At 51.4% G+C, this 17,235-nt stretch overlaps 2 protein-coding genes across 2 annotated transcripts in view; both read right to left on the bottom strand.

Annotated features, from left to right (window-relative positions):
- The window catches only part of LOC135287573 (zinc finger and SCAN domain-containing protein 2-like), a gene marked incomplete at its 5' end in the record, with an annotated part of 231,189 nt that overhangs the window by 34,699 nt on the left and 179,255 nt on the right, over nucleotides 1-17,235 (bottom strand). The window lies entirely within an intron of this gene.
- LOC135287626 (olfactory receptor 14A16-like) lies at nucleotides 16,011-16,928 on the bottom strand. Its single transcript, XM_064400900.1, has one exon. It carries the CDS (start codon nucleotides 16,926-16,928, stop codon nucleotides 16,011-16,013), a length of 918 nt encoding a protein of 305 aa, XP_064256970.1.

Raw genomic sequence — 17,235 nt, 5'->3', positions numbered from 1 at the left:
CTGGCAGAAACCTCCACAACCACCCAAGACCAGTGCGTGTTGTCAACCAAGCATGGTGCTGCCAATCCAGAGGGTAGAGAGACGCTGTGCTGCAGACTCGCACTGAACAGGCACTCTGCTGCTCCCCCATGCCCTGCTGCACCAGCTGGGACCCCAGAAGTGATGCTTGGGAGTGGCAGGGAGGCGCTTTGCCACTGCAGCCACTGCAAGGCACCCAGCCATCCCTGCTGTGAGATGCCTTGCCCCTGTGGTAGGATGCCTGGCTGTGGATCAGGGCTTGCTGCCACTCCGCCAAGCCCTGCCACACTGGCTGAGATCACAGAAGCAGTGCCCAGCCCCTGTGAGATTCCAGCCCCTCTGTTATATGCTGCAATGGTTGAAACCCCTGTAGCTGTCTCTGCCTGTGGCAGAGCCACCTCTGCATGCTTTGCTGGGCCTGAAAACACCCCTACAGCCATGCCTAGCCATGGTGAGACCATGCCTGGCCATGGTGGGATGGTACCCTTGTCTTTGTAAAAAAATCCTGAGGGTCAAACAGCTACCATGAGATCTTACATCACGGCAGCACCACTGAACCTGTAGGGAAGGAATATTTTATCTGCTTGGGGAGTCAGGGTGGGGATGAATTTTTAATGGCAACCACTGTCCTAAAGACTGTGAAACATCCCACGCCAGCCTTAAAATGGCTTAACACTCAGCCTGTCTGGGTGCCACAGTGGCCCCTTGAGAAACAGAAGCTACATGCCCTTAAGAATTTGGTGCAGGAACAACTGGCTCAAGGGCACATAGAATCATCCATAAGCCCTTGGAACACCCCTGTGTTTGTTATAAAAAAGAAGTCTGGGAAATGGAGGCTGCTCGACATTTTAAGAAAGATCAATGCAGTCATGGAGAGCACAGGAGCCTTACAGGCAGATATGCCATCTCCCACAATGTTTCCTGCCAATTGGGATATCCTAATTGTGTATCTAAAAGATTGCTTCTCTACCACTCCACTGCATCCAAATGGTATCCCAAAGTTTGCCTTCACTGTGCCATCCATTAATAACGCTGCACTAGTGGAGCGTTATCAATGCAAAGTTCTTCCTCAAGTTTAAAAAACAGCCCCATAATTTGCCAATGGTATGTTGCTCATGTTCTTTCATCAGTAAGGGAACAATTCCCAGAGCCATACTGTTACCATTTTATGGATGATATTTTAATAGCGATTCCAACTAAAGAAGATCTTTCACTCATTTGGCCAAGCCTGATGCAAGCAGTAAAAGCATTTGGGCTGCAAGTGGCACCAGAAAAGATACAGCAGCAAACACCTTGGAAATACCTTGGACTCCAAAGTGTGATTCATACAGCCCCAGACAATTCAATTTTCAACAAAAATTAGAAATGTAAATGATGCTCAAAACTTTTGGGTACCATAAACTGGCTCAGACCCTATATCAGATTGACCACTCTGCAATTAGCACCCTTGTTCAACCTTCTAAAGGGTGATCCTAATTTAACATCTCCCTGGACACTGACCCCAGAGGCAAAAGATCCTCTTCAAATAGCAGAGCAGCTCTCACAGACAGGTTCACCAAGTGTGCCTGGGAGTGTGTATCACTGTGTTTATTTTCAATGTTAATTTCCATACTGCCGCTGTCATTGGACAATGGGATACTCAGTGGTCTGACCTCTTTGCATGTTTTACAGTGGGTGTTCTTGCCCCATCAACCACAAAAGACAGCCCCTACCATCTACAAATGAATTGTCTGCTTAATTATTAAATGACCTCAAAGATGTTTGGAATTGAATGCAAAAGATCCATCTAAAATCATTTTCCCTGTAAAGCAGGAAGAATTTGAATGGTGCTGTGCCAACAGAACATCTCTACAGCGTGCTTTACAGAATTTCAAGGGACAAATTGGCTACCATTTACCACTGCTGCAAATGAGTAAGACCACTGAGCTATCCCTAAAACCCCTGAGCAGTTGAACACCCTTAAAAAGGAATTGCTGTATTCACTGATGGGTCTGGGAAAATGGTAAAGTCCATTGTGACATGGAAGGAAGGCAAATATTGGAAGGACATGAGATTGGGTCACCTCAGTTAGTAGAGCTATGTGCTGTAGCTATGGCTTTTCAGTGTTTTCTCCACACTCCTTTGAATGTAGTTACCGAATCTGCACATGTTGCAGATAGAACACAAAAATTGGACTGAGCTCTATTAAAGGAAGTTAACAACACACAATTATTTGGCTTGCTAAAAACCTTGTGGCACGCCATTCTGGCCAGAACTTGCCCTTATTACATCCTTCATATTAGAAGTCATACACATCTCCCAGGTTTCATTACAGAGGGCAATGCACAAGCAGATCACCTGGCTGGCCCTGCCTGGACAGCACCACAGCCAGATATGCTGGCTCAGGCAAAGGCATCACATGCCTTCTCTCACCAAGGCAATCAAGCCCTACGGGGACATTTTCTGCTTTCCAGCACAGAGGCTTGCAACGTAGTAAACACACGTGCTGATTGCCAGGGCCACACTGCTCCATTACAGATGGGGGTTAATCCCCGTGGATTAAAAGCATTACAAATCTGGCAAACTGACGTCACATATATTCAAGAATTTGGAAAATTAAAATATGTGCATGGAGATCAATTGATACTTTTTCTTCTGCCATATGGGCATCAGTACATTCAGGGCAGAAAGGTCGGGATGCAATTGCACATCGGCAATTAGCCTTTGCTGCTTTGGGTATCCCTCGTGATATTAAAACAGATAATGGACCTGCATAAGAATGAAAGTGATTGGCTGAATTCAGGCTCAAACAAGGGGACCCCAGCCAATTCCTTTGAGCCAGGGATGCAACCAGTGGGCTCGGCGGAGTTGAAACCTTTGTCGTCACTTCTGCATGAGTGGGAAATTTGAATCCCCTACAAAAGGGGCTGCCCTTCAATAAACATTGGCTGTTGCTGCATGGAGTGTCAAGTTGCCTGTCTGTCCCAAAACTGTGACAGGCACAGGCTTTTCCAGCCCTGCCTAGAAGAGGGTTGGGATGCACCTCCTCCACACCACACCCCTGTCATGGTGGCACAGCTGGGATTTCCTGCAGTGGCTGTGGCACATCTTGGAACACCTGAGCTGCTCCCTGCAGCTGAAACGCTTTGACCACTTTGTCATAGGCAACAAGAGGGTTCCTGTGAAGTTTGTCCTTCAGCTTCTCCCAGGTATGTGAATGGTTGAACCATTTAATCTCTTCCAGCCTCTGGTGCGGGATCCAGCTGCCCACAAAGAGGCCATGCAAGCTCAGGGTCATTGGCAATTTTGGCTCTGGAAACACTCCCTACATGGCGTATTTAATTTTAATTTAATTTTACATAACAAAATATGTAGGTTAATTCCAGCTATCAATATTGTTGCTGTTCCTGTTTGTTCCTTATCTTGCCGCTGTTCGCAGTAAACTGTTCTTAGCACAGCCCAGGATCTTTGCCTTTTCTGCTCTCCATGGGTGGTGGGAAAGGGAATGAGTGGTTTTAACAAGAGCACAGAACTGGGGAATCCCATTCCTAAACCCAGTCTGTGGAAATCGAGCATCCCAGCTGGTCCCAGCCCTGGTGGCCATGGCAACAGCCTTGGGAGCGGGTCCCTGGCTGGGGCTGTGGGAACCTCTTCCCTCTGGTGCCCAGGGACAGGACTGGAGGGAACGGCTGCAGCTGAGTTGGGGCAGGCTCAGGTTGGATCTCAGGAAAAGGTTTTTCTCCAGAGGCTGCTGGGGCAGTGCCCAGGCTCCCCAGGGAAGGGTCCCAGCTCCAGGGCTCTCTGAGCTCCAGCAGTGTTTGCACATCGCTGCCAGGCCCAGGCTGGCATTGTTGGGGTGTCCTGTGCAGGGCCAGCACTTGGACTCCAGGATCCTGATGGGTCCCTCCCAGCTCAGCCAATTCTGTGGATCTGGGGGAACAGGGGCCTGGTGATGGTTGCCATGGAAACTGACCATAGGAATGGGGCTGGTGATGGTTGCCCACTAAGGATCAGATTTGTCACAGGCCCTCAGAGGGGTTCCATGGGGACTTTCTAAGAGTCTCCAGGCTGTTCAAGAGCTGGAATGTCACAGGCAGACACAGAGGCTCCATGGACACCTCCCAGGGGTTTCTGGGGTTGGTAAAGAGCCCTGTGCTCAGAGGCAGTCACAGCCATTCCATGGTGACATCCCAGGGCACCTTGGGCTGCAAAGGCACCGATCTGTCACAGGTACTCACAGGGGCTCCACGGTGACATCCCAGGAGTCCCCAGGCTGCCAAAGAACCGGGATGTCCCAGACACTCACAGGGGCTCCAGTCATGGGCACAGTGGGAGCTTCAGGCAAAAGCTTTATTTCTTTATTGCAGAAATTTCTGTTGAGACATGAGGTGGGGAAATGACCCCCAACAGCCACCATGGATCCTCAAACCCCTGCAGGGCACCTAGACTTCTAAAATTCCTTTTAATACAGGAGACTGGGAGTGGTTGGATCCCATCCCAGCCCCAGACTTTTTCAAAGGTGTAAAGATTGGACAGGTGGAATGGAACCTTAATGCAATTTGTCCCACAGGATTAATGATGGAATGACAGATAAATTTACCTAAATACAGCCCTGATGGATTATGATCATGACTAGTCAGAAAGATCTTAACCACAGTTATTTCACCATAGTACCGGAATTATAACAATTATTAGAATATAGTGCTGTAGGAAGCAATTTTGCAGTCAACAGGGCCTGGCTGGAGTTGTTGGAGCCCATTGCAGGCAGAGCCTCCTGCTCCAGCAGGAACTGCCTTTCCTGTGCCAGGAGCAGGGCAGGTCCCGCTGCAGGAAAAGCCCCAGGCCAGCCCCAGCACAGGGAAGGGCTCGGGCACAAGGGCAGAGTGCCGTGCTGGGAGCTGTGCCAGGCAGAGCCTGAGGCACCAAAGGCACCTTGGCAGCAGCAGCTGCTTGCAGGGCATGGCCAGAAGCCTCCCTTGGCAGCCCGGCCTGGTGGCCAGCACTGCAGAGCTGCTGCCTCAGGGCTCATTTCTGCCTGGGCTCTGAAAAGCCACTTCTGCTCCAGGACCCTGCCTGGGAAGCCATTGGCCCCAGCACCTTGGGGACAAGATATGAATGACAAAATTCTTCATGCCAGCAGAGACAAGGCAGGGGCAGAGGAAAGGGCAGAGCCAGGCCCAGGGGACAGGGCTGCCATGGTGATGGCTGTGAGGTCACTGCCCCTGCAGCAGCTTGGCTGCCCTCAGCAGACATTCTGGCCAGAAGCGGTGTGAGGGCACCCAGCACATCAGAGAACCCACACAACAGGAATTCTGTCCTTGGGGAGGGGACAGGGTTTCATTGGGTCAGGTTGCACAAAGCTCCTGATCTTGGAGCATTGCCGAGATGGGGAATCCAATTCTGTGGAAGAACACAGTTGCAGTTTGGTGCACTCTCATCCTTGTAGAATATTTCCTCCTTCTAACAAATGTAAATCCACCCTCATTCAGTTGAAAGATATTGACCCTTGTTCTGTCACTGCAAGATTTGGGAGAATATCATTTCGACCACTATTCTTCTATTTTCACAGACCTTGGAGAGGACCCAAAAATCTCCCAAGATGGGGTTTGGAGGCCTCATCACATAACCAGTGGGAGGAGGCTACAGGCTCTGGGCTCAATGGCAGGAGACTGAGGACAGAACAAGTGTATTCCGGGAGGGAGTGAAGGGTGGTTTCAGAGAGACTGGAGCTTTTCTTCATAGTGGGAATGAGCCTGAAGAAGAAATAATTGTGGTAAGGGTAGCTGGGGAGGCCCAGACTGGACAGTGGGAGAAAGGAATTTCCCTGCCAGGCCAGGGCTGTGGTGCAACACATCCCCCAGAAGGCGCCTGGAGCAGCCCAAGGCTTTGTGTGGGCAGGCAGAGGCAGGCAGAGGCAGAGCTGTCAGCAAAGGAAGAGGCCAGCCAGGTGGGGCAGCCGGGGGATGACGACAGCCTGCAGGGACAGAGGCGCAGGTTTGCTCAGCATCACAGACATCTTTTCCTCGCTTCTCCCCACCTGTCATCACCGCCTCCAGTGTTGTTCTCTGGCTTCAACCTGGGGACACTTTCTCAGTCCTGTCCCTCAGAAGGATCGGTTTAAAGTATGAGAAACTTCTGTGTTTCACTCTCTTTTTGAGTCCCTGAGAAGTTCTCTGAGCACACTCTGAGGGACTGAGTCTGATGCAAAGAGCACCCAAGCCCCAGAGGGTCATTAAAGTCCTGCTGCTGTGTTTGTGCTGCTGAGCTGGGCCAGGCTCCTGGCCCAGAGGCAGCTCCTGGCAAGGGCAGCGCTGCAGAGAGACAGCTCTGGCCAGGAACAGCTCCTGTGCACAGCCCAGCAGGGCTGGGGCATTGCCAGGGCAGCTCAGGGACAGCAGCAAGGCACAGACAGAGCTGACAGGGGCTCAGCACTGGCAGGGGCTGGGGGATGTCCTAGAGGGGGCTCTGTCACAGCGGCACCTCTGTGGCTGTGTCATGGAGGCACAGAGCAGCTGTGATGTCAGCAAGGGGCTGTGTGACAGCACGGAGTGGGCTGTGTGAGGTCACAGGTTGGGCTATGACATCAGAGTTTGTTGTGTGAGGTCACTGAGCAACTACAACATCATAGAGGGGATTCTGTGACATCACAGAGCAGGCGGTGACATCATGGCATGGCTGTATGACATCATAGAGCAGGCTGTGAGGTGAAAGTGTGTGCTGTGACATTACAGAGTGGCAGTATGGTATCACAGAGAGGGTTTTTTGACATCACTGAGGGGGTTGTGACATCACAGAGCTGTCTGTAATGTCATAGAGTAGGATGTGAGGCCATGGAGCACACTCTGTCGTCATGGAAGGTGGCTCTGTGACATCAGAGAGTGGGTTGTGACATCACTAGGTGACTAAGTAGCATCATAGAGCCAGATGTGACATTACAGAACAGACTGTGACATCACATGGTGACTTTGTGACATCATCAAATTTTCTGTGACATCACAGAGCAGCTTTATGGTATCACAGAGTGATATTCTAGCACTGGCCCTTGTGATATCATGAAGGGGCTTTGTGACATCACAGAGCAGCCTGTGACATCACAGAGCAGTAGTGTGTCATCACAGAGTTGCCTATGACATCATAGAGTAGGCTCTGTGACATCATAGAATGGATTCTGCCATCACAGGGCACCTGTGTGACATCACACAGGGGTTGTGACATCACAGAATGGCTGTGTGACATCCCAGGGGAGGATGTGTAATATCACAAGATTAACTGTGACATCATAATGAGGGCTGTGGCATCACAAATGGGCTGTGTGCCATCACAGGGGCTGGGTGACATCACAGGGGGCACTGTGAGGTCACTGGGGAGGTCACTCTGCCCCAGCCCCCTCACAGTTCCCCCAGAGCAGTCCAACCCTGCTCGTGCACAGAGGGGTCCCCTGTCCCCCCGGGTCCCCCCGCCCCTGGCGCCGCAGCCTCCCCCAGAGGATGTTCCATGAGATCGACCCCAGAGCCTGACACGGGGACGGGGGGCCGGGGCCCTGGGGGTGGGACAGGGGGACAGGGACCCCCCGGCAGCATCCCCGTGTCCCCCAGGGACAGAGCCTGGGCCAGGGCTCCTTCACCCTGTTATGAACGAGGGCTTGAGAGCACTGAAAAAATCCCCAGCAAGGGATCAGCAACGACCACAGTTAGTGGTAAGCAACAGCACCACAAAGTTCCTTCGGAAAAGCAACTCTTGACTGGACACTTCAGACACAACCAAGAAACAAACCAACAACAAAACCAGACAAAATCTAGGCAATCAAACCAGAAATGAACAGAGAACTCTCCTTATGTGTGTGTGTGTGACAACAGGACAGTGAGGGCAAGCATAAAAGAAATACGGCCTAAAAGCTGAACAGAGCTCAAACTTAACAGGACATAACTTATATTTTTACCTAAACTGACACTGTCAACTTCACAATTTAGCAAAAGAACACAGCTTAACAGTATTTAACCTAACTTAAAACCTCTGACTTAGCAATTTAAAAGAGGAATAACACTTAACAGTATTTAACTTACTTTATAACTTATATTAAACTTAGCAAAAGAACAACTCTTAGCAGCATTTAAATTCTTTTAGACCTTGTGACTTAACCTGACTTACAGGCCTGACTGACTCAGCTATCCAAAGCACTCCAACCCCTCTGAGAGCAGCATTTCTGCCACATTTCCCCAGCACAGGCACTCCTGTGTGCACACAGACACAAAGAGTCAGTGCAAGGCACCTGTGAGAAATTCCCCTGAGGGCAGGACATTCTCCCTGTGGATCCTTTGGCATCTCCCCAGCGGGTGAAGGGTTGAGCCTGGAGGAGTGGGGGGATCGGCCCAGGCTCCCTCGTTGTTCAGGATCCCCGAGTGCAGCAAACGGGAGAGTTCCCGGCTGGGAGAGGCCCCACTCAGAGGGAGTCGCTGGCCCAGGAGAGCTCCAAGGGGCTCCTTTTGCAGCGCTGTTTGTAGGGCCCCAAGAGAGGGGCTGCAGTCACAGCAATGGTTCATCCTGGCCGCACTTGGCATCAACAGCTTTCTTTGGCACTGTGAGAACAGGGATGTTGTACCACTGAGGGAACAAAACCATTCCCAGGGCTGCTCCTACAGCAACCAGGAGCTGGTTGGGCACAGCAGTGCCTGGAGCAGACAGTGTTTGTGCTGAGCTGCAGAGGAGTTGAGCCCAGGGGCTGTTGGCCAAGGCCGAGGCCCAAGGAGCATTTCTGAGCTGGCAGGGCGGCCTGAGAAGGGGAGGGGGGAATGCAGCAGCACAGGGCCCATGGAAGCAAGGGACCGTGGTGACACTGTGGGGCCCTGTGACACCAAGGGACCATTGTGACACTGTGGGGCCCTATAGTGCCAAAGGTCCATTGTGACATTGCAAGGCCTCATGTAACAATGGAGAGACCATTAAGAGACTTCACAGTCTCATGGAACCAAGGGGCCATTGTGACACACAATGGAGTCATGGGATCATGGAGACCATTGTGACACTATGAGGCCCCATGGCATAAGCAAAGCATTGTGACTCTGAGAGGCCTCATGGAACCAGTGAGACCATTGTGACCCTGGGGTTCCCCACAGAACCAAGAAAACCATTGTGATGCTGTGGGGCCTTGTGAAAACAAGAGGCCTTTGTGACATTGCAGGGCTGCATGGAACCAAAGGTCCATTGGACATTGTGGGGCCTGGTGTCATCAGTGGTCCATTGTGACACTGTGGAGCCAAAGGAGACCATTGTGACACTGCAAAACCCCATGGTCCAAAGGTCCATTGTGACATTGCAGGGCTCATGGAACAGAGGAGTCACATGTCATTGTGGGGCCTGGGGAATGACGGAGACCATTGTGACACTGCAAGGCCTCATGGAATCATTGGGACCATTGTGACACAGTGGGGCCTTCTGGAACCAAAGGTGCCATTGTGACATTGTGTGACCCCATTGAATCAAAGCACCATTGTGACACTCCTGGACCCCATGGAACCAAGGGGACCATGGTGATACTGCAGGGCTGCTTAAAACCACGGCAACACAGAACAGGTCTGGCTGGTTTGGCCTTCCGTGGACTGCCTGACTTGTCCAAATGACCATGGCATGTTGAAGGTCTCTTCTCATCTGCTGTTGAAACACTGGTGCTCCATACTTTGTTTCATATGGAAAAGATCTCTCCTTCACCTGCAGGCACCCATGGCCAGAATTGGGATTTCATCTCCAGATTTCCTTATATCCAGGGATTATTTCCATAGCAATATTGCCAGGACAAGACTGGCTGACAGCGGTTTAATGAGGGTCACCTCTCATCAGTCCCCAAATCTCTGGGGAAGGGTCCATGCTTTTCTTCTTGTGGAAAGAACTGTCCTGCTTCTCCGGACACCCATGGCTGAGATTTGGCTTCCACCTCCAAAATTCCCTAAATTCAAAGACTGCTCCCAAACAAAATCTGCCATTCCTGACAAGTCTGGCTCGCCTAGTGAGACTCTCACCTGACTTCCAAACACTGGGGCTCTGCCCTTTCCTTCCTATGGAAAAGACCTCTCCTTCTTTTCCAGGTGCCCATGGCCAGAACTGGGATTTCACCTCCAACATTCCCTACTGTGACAGACAGGAGAAGATTGTTAGCAAGAAACATTTTGTGTGTGGGGGAGGAAGGAGCAGGTGCAGCCTTGCCCTGCCCTGGAACCCCAGCACTGCCCTGCCCTGCCCTGCAACCCCAATCCCCCCAGAGCCTCTATCCCAGCCCAGCAGTGGCTGCCAGTCCCTGGCACAGCACAGGCAATGCTCCACAGCCACCTCTGGAGCCCCAGCCCAGCTCCTGAGTGACCAAATGAGCCCAAGTCCCACCTGGGGGAAGGGCCCAGGAAGACCAAGGGGTATTGAAGGCTGACCATGAGGCAAGGTCACATGTTGACCCTACCTCCTCTTGGAATTTCCATCTGAACACTGCTGGAATCCAGGAGTTGGTAGCTCTGTGTGTGCTTCTCTGTATCTTTTTTGTCTTTATCTCTTTTTTCTGACTTCTTCTAATTCCCTCCTCTTGCAAATTTTGAGTAAATTAAAATTGAATATGCTAAGAGTTTGTGAAGTTGGATGGGCAAATTTCAGGCTTAAAGAAGTGTTTTTTGTTCATGGAATGTTGTATTAAACCTTTAGTCAAGTTTCTCTAATTTTCTAAAGTTACCAGTAAAATCAGTTTTGTTGTTTTGACCTCTTGAGGATCTTGTCAGTATTTCACCAGTACATCCAACTCAGAGGATACAAACAATTATAATTCCTTTTAAATGCCTCCTTGAGAGAGGTGTTTGGGGGATGTGAGGCAGGGCTTGTCTGTCCTGCTTGGCACAGCCCAGGCAGGGCTTTCCCAGCCACATTCCACACTCCATTGCCCAGCTGGAGCCGCTGGTGCCTCTGAGTTCTGCTGGCCCAGCCCCAGGGACGCTCTCCTTGTCTGCCCAATCCCCCACAGTCTCTGGGCAGGGATGGCCTCAGTGGGGGCTGCTGACATCCTCAGCAACTTCGAGGCTGCTGCTGGATTTCACTGCTCCAGAGGCTTGTTCAGCCTTCAGCTCTTCAGTGCAGGAATTCAGTGTCCCAGGGCTCATTAACATTCAGAACCCCTCAACAAGCCAAGCCTCTGGGGATAATTTGATTTAAGTTTTCAAATCTTTTGTGGTTAATTAGACAAATTCCAGGAGTGTATTCAAACTGAATGTATTCTATTAAAAAAGACAAGGAGAAAACAGTTTTTAGGTCCGGCTTAGTTGCTGTTTTTTTTCCTGTTCATAAATTGATATGTGCAATTTCCAATTGACATTGAATCCAAGTACTTCCTCATGCAGTCTGAATAGACATGAAAATCAAGACATTTCATGGCTGACAATCAATCAGACTCTGTCCCTACCCCCACCCCACCATTTCCCCCATCCAAGCCCTGGCACTCAGAGCAGCCTTGTGCAAATCTCAGCTCCCTCCAGCCCAGGCTGCACCTGCAGCTTTCAGCTCCTTGGCTCCAACTCCCACCTGCTTTCCTTGGAGAAGGAGCTGCCCAAGACACAGAGGGATGTTCATTGATTGTCAGCCAACAAAGCCAAGGGAAGGCACAGCTCCATCAAATGCAAAAGTCATTCCTCTGCTGGGTATTAAATCCACTTCCCACAGCTGACAGTCTCAGAGCAATGGAGAACACCTTCTGTGCCCAGCACAGATCCCAAGGTCCCCCCAAACCCTCCCTGCCCCAATTCTGCCCAGATTTGCTCTTTGCACACACAAGTCACAGGCTGAAGTCAGGAGTTCCCTCCATGCCCACAGGGAGGAAAAGAGAGAAAGGGGATGAAGAGCTCTCCTGTGCAGAGCCAAGGTCCAAGTGCCCCTGCAGTGGGAACCACAACTCATCGGGTTTGTGCCTGGTGGTCAGTTAGTCTCTTTGCTGGATCCTGTGAAATATCCTTTGCTGGAGGCTGTGGCTCCATTTGAAGCGGGGCTGGGGGGTGGGGGGACAACCCTGCTGGGCATGAACAGCATTGGAGTTGTTGGGAGAAACTGTGAGGGGGAGCTGGGGCAGAGTCAGCAACCCAGTTACCTCGCACAGCCCTCCTGGGATGTCACACAGCCTGTCTGGGATGTCACAGCCTGCTCTGGGATGTCACAGCCCATTCTCTAATGTCACACAGCCTGTCTGGGATGTCACAGCCTGCTCTGTGATGTCACAGTCTGTTCTCTGATGTCAGACCTCTGCCCTGTGATGTCACAGCTAGTGCTGTGATGTCACAGAGGCAGTCTATGAAGTCATAGCTGCTCGATGACCTCACATAACCCACTCTGTGATGTCATAGCCCACTCTGTGACCTCATGTTACCAGATGATCAATTGTCTACACCAGGTGAGCTCACACCTGGAGCTTGTTCCCCAAAACCCCAGACCTATGGAAATCACACAATGCCCGTTGTGTGAGAAGGGGAACTGGAAGTTCACCAGCCTCAGTGTCCTGCCAGCTCAGCCAAACCCACTGGAACATTGGGGTCCACGACCACCAGGGACCACCAGAGAGACTCCCAGGACAGAGGAACGTGTGGGTAAAGGGGAGGGGAAATATGTTAATGATTTTGGGGAAATTATTATCATATGTGTGTTTAGTCCAGGACAATCAATGAATATGTGTGCAAAATACAGAAAATAAACAGAAACTTTGCTGTACTCAGCCTGCACAGCTTTGTGAGGAGCTCTCCCCTGTGCATCTGGCTGAATAAAGAATGCTGCTTCTTAATGCTACATTGGGGTTAAGGCGTTTTCTATTTTACCAAATTTTTGGTAACACTCCCACTGCCAAGGAAAGCTCTGTCTCCTGCTGTTTACAAACAGAGAAGGGCTGGTGGCAGATGTGGGAGTCGGAGGCTTCCTGGGGCACAGTGACCATGAAATAATCAAGTTTTCAATGTTCTTTTAAAGGAGGAGGGACATGAAAAAAACCTCTACCCAGGAATTAGAAAGGGCAGACTTTGGCCTCTTTAGGAGGCTGATTTGGGGACTACCAAGTCAGGTACTGATTTTTTTAAGGGAAACAGCCCTTAAAAACAAAGGGGTCCAGGAAGGATGGACACATTTCAAGAAAGTAATTTGAAGGAGGAAGGAGGAAGGAGCAGCCTGTGCCAGTGTGGCAAAAGATGAGGTAATGAGGAAAATGACTGGCCTGGTGGAGCAGCAGCTCAGGAAGTGATTAAGGATGTTGTTAGGTTATATAGACAGAAAAGTTGAGAGGTGGAAGCTCAATTTAAACTTAACTTGGCAGCTTCTGTAAAAAAAAAAAAGCTTTTATTAAAAAATTAATAGCAAAACATGGGATAAGGAGAATCTCTACTGGTTTTTTTGGTATAGTGGAGAATATATTAACAAAAGATGAGGAAAAGGCTAAGCTACTTAACACCTTGTTTGTCTCCATTTTCAATATTAGGACAGGTTGTCCTCAGGACAAGTGTTCTCCTGAGCTGGTAGATGGGCACAGGAAGCAGAACAGCCCCTGGAATCCATAAGGAAGCAGCTGGGGACCTGCTGAGCCACTCAGATGCTCACAGGTGAATGGGATGGGATGGGATGGGATGGGATGGGATGGGATGGGATGGGATGGGATCCATCCCGGGGGGATGAGGGAGCTGGTGGATGAGCTCCCCAAGCTGCTCTCCATCATTTACCATCAGTCCTGGCTCACTGGGGAGGTCCCAGAGGATTGGAGGTGCCAGTGTGAGCCCATGCCCAAGAAGGGCTGGAAGGAGGATCTGGGGAACTCCAGGCCTGTCAGCCCGACCTGGGTGCCCGGCAAGGTTATGGAATAGATCACCTTGAGAGCCACCACAGGGCACCCACAGGATGGCTGAGGGATCAGAGCCAGCCAGTGTGGATTTAGGAGGGGCAGGTCCTGCCTGGCCAACCTGGTCTCTCCTTTTATGACCAGCTGACTCACTGGTGGATGTGGGAAAGGCTGTGGATGTGTCTATCTGGAATTCAGCAAAGCCTTTGACACTGTCTCTGACAGCATTCCCTGGAAAAGCTGCAGCCCACGGCTTGGGCAGGTTCCCTCCTCACTGGGAGATTTAAGAGCTGGCTGGAGGCTGGGCCCAGAGAGTGGTGGGGATGGTGCTGCACCCAGCTGGTGTCCAGGCACTGGTGCTGTCCCCCGGGATCTGTGTTGGGCCCAGTACTGTTTAACATCTTCACAGATGATCTGGGTGAGGGGATCCAGTCCACCATTCACAAACTGCAGATGACACCAAGCTGTGTGAGAGTATGGATCTGCTGGAGGGCAGGACAAGAAGACACAGCCTTAAGCTGCACCAGGGGAGGTTTAGGCTAGACAATAGGAGGAAGTTCTTCACAGAAAGGGTGATTGGGCATTGGAATGGGCAGGCCAGGGGGGAGGTGGTGGAGTCACTGTCCTTCTCCAGTGGCACTCAGTGGCATGGTCTGGGTGACAAGGCAGTATTAGGGCATTGTTTGGACTTGATGATCCCAAAGGTCTTTTCCAGCCAATTTGATTCTGTCATTCTCTGATGATTGGGACACTCTGGGGAAGCCAGGGACCATTGTGACACTTCAGGGCCTTGGGGAACTAAGAGGACCATGGTGACACTGTGCAGCCCCATAGAACCAGTGGTCCATTGGGGTGCTGTGGGGCCAAATGGAACCAGGGAGTGCACCGTGACATTCTGGGTCCTCATGGAACCACAGAGGCCATTGTGACACTGCAGGGCCTTGCGGAACCAAGGGGTTTCACCATTTTGACAGTGAGAAACCAAGGAGACCATTGGGAGACTCCAGAGCCCAGAGGAACCAAGGGGCTGTTCTGACACTGTGGGGCCTCATGGAACCAAGGGGACATTGTGACACTGCAGGACCCTGTGTAACCAAGGGGCTACTGTGACATGATGGGGCCTCAAGGGATCTGGAAGAATGCTGTGAAAATGTGTGGCCTCATGGAAACAAGGAGTCCATTGTGACACTGAGGGGAATTGTGGAACCACAGAGACCATGGTGACAGTGTGGGACCTCATGCAACCATGGGGCCATTGTTACACCCTGGGGCCCCATGGAAACAAGGGGCCACTGTGAAACTGCAGCACCAATGAGAACATTGAGACACTGTGAAACCCCATGGAAACAAGAAGAGCATTGTCGCATTTCGGGGACCCGTGGAAACAAGGGGACCATTGCTGCTCAGCATGGTCTCATGGAACCAAGGAGAGCAGTGTGACAGTGCAGGGCCTGGTGTAACCAAAGGGCCGTTGTGACACTAAGGGGCCCCATGGAATCAAGGACATCTTTGCAGATGACATGAAGCTGAGTGTAAGTGTTGATCTGCTGGAGGGTAGGAGGGCTCTGCACAGGGCCCTGGACAGGCTGGATCCAGGGCCCAAATCCAACAAGGTGAGGTTTAACAAGTCCCAGTGCTGGGTCCTGCACTTGGCCACAACAACCCCTGCAGCACTACAGGCTGGGGACAGAGTGGCTGGACAGCAGCCAGGCAGAAAGGGACCTGCAGGGACTGATGGACAGCAGGCTGGACATGAGGCAGCAGTGTGCCCAGGTGGCCAATGAGGCCAATGGCTCCTGGCCTGGATCAGGAATGGTGTGGCAAGCAGGACCACAGCTGCTGTGCCAGCACTGATCTGCCCCCAGCTCTGCACACAGACATTGCTGCTACAGCTCCAGAGAAGGCAACAAAAGGGAATCTCTGCACAAACCTTTGCTGGGAGATCCTTTAGTTCCTTTACAGCCACCAAGAGCACAGCCCCTCATTGACACAGTCTGTTGCCAGAGGGAAGGTGGAGAGAAACAAAATGAGAAATAATACAAACAATGACTTTGTTTTGTGGACAATATGAAAAAAATAAAACAGAGGAAACAAATCTCCAAAATTAAACTAACGAGAAGTATCAAATACAACTTTTATTACAAGCGATTTTCAGAAATTGCCCAGCAGTTTAATGTTTCTGAAATCATCCAGTCATCAGTGTCCACACTGCAGACTTGAGCTCCTGGTTCCTCAGGCTGTAGATGAGGGGGTTCAGGGCTGGAGGCACCACCGAGTACAGAAGTGACAGGGCCAGATCCAGGGATAGGGAGGACATGGAGGGGGGCTTCAGGTAGGCAAATATACCAGTGCTGAGGAACAGGGAGAGCACAGCCAGGTGAGGGAGGCAGGTGGAAAAGGCTTTGTGCCGTCCCTGCTCAGAGGGGATCCTCAGCACGGCCCTGAAGATCTGCACATAGGAGAAAACAATGAACACAAAACAGCCAAAACCTAAACAAACACTAACTGCAATGAGTCCAAATTCCCTGAGATAGGATTTGGAGCACGACAGCTTGAGGATCTGTGGGATTTCACAGAAGAACTGGCCCAGAGCATTGCCATGGCACAGGGACAGGGAAAATGTATTGGCTGTTTGCAGCAGAGCATTGAGAAAGGCACTGGCCCAGGCAGCTGCTGCCAAGTGGGCACAAGCTCTGCTGCCCAGGAGGGTCCCGTAGTGCAGGGGTTTGCAGATGGACACGTAGCGGTCATAGCACATGATGGTCAGGAGGGAAAGCTGTGCTGAGATGAAGAACAGAAATAAAAAGAGCTGTGCAGCACATCCTGTGTAGGAGATGGTGGTGGTGTTCCAGAGGGAATTGTGCATGGCTTTGGGGACAGTGGTGCAGATGGAGCCCAGGTCGCTGAGGGCCAGGTTGAGCAGGAAGAAGAACATGGGCGTGTGCAGGTGGTGGCCGCAGGCTACGGCGCTGATGATGAGGCCGTTGGCCAGGAGGGCAGCCAGGGAGATGCCCAGCAAGAGGCAGAAGTGCAGGAGCTGCAGCTGCCGCGTGTCTGCCAATGCCAGCAGGAGGAAGTGGCTGATGGAGCTGCTGTTGGACATTTGCTGGGGCTGCACATGGGGACCTGTTCATGGAGAAAGGACAGTGACAAATCAGGAGAGGCTGCTTTGAGCCTGACCTGTGCCATTCCCTGCAGACCCTCCCACTGGGACTCACCCACCCTTGTTCCTGCTCGGGTAAACCTTCCCCCAGGTCCCTGCCTGAGCTGCAGTTGTGCTGGCTGAGTGTGCCAGGAACAGCCAGGGCTGTGCGTGGGGGCTCTGGAGGAGCCATCCCTGCCCCACTGCCCTCAGTTTGTGGCCATGTGGCAGATGGACAAGGCTGGATATTCAGGATTTGTCAGGGAAA

The sequence above is a fragment of the Passer domesticus genome, chromosome 30, assembly GCF_036417665.1.
Source record: "Passer domesticus isolate bPasDom1 chromosome 30, bPasDom1.hap1, whole genome shotgun sequence".
In the NCBI taxonomy this organism is placed as follows: domain Eukaryota; kingdom Metazoa; phylum Chordata; class Aves; order Passeriformes; family Passeridae; genus Passer; species Passer domesticus.
This window is presented reverse-complemented; position numbering and strand designations above follow the sequence as displayed.

Bases quoted from the DNA above. Each gene is read 5' to 3' on its own strand.
- LOC135287626 (XM_064400900.1), bottom strand. From the start codon at position 16,928: ATGTCCAACAGCAGCTCCATCAGCCACTTCCTCCTGCTGGCATTGGCA.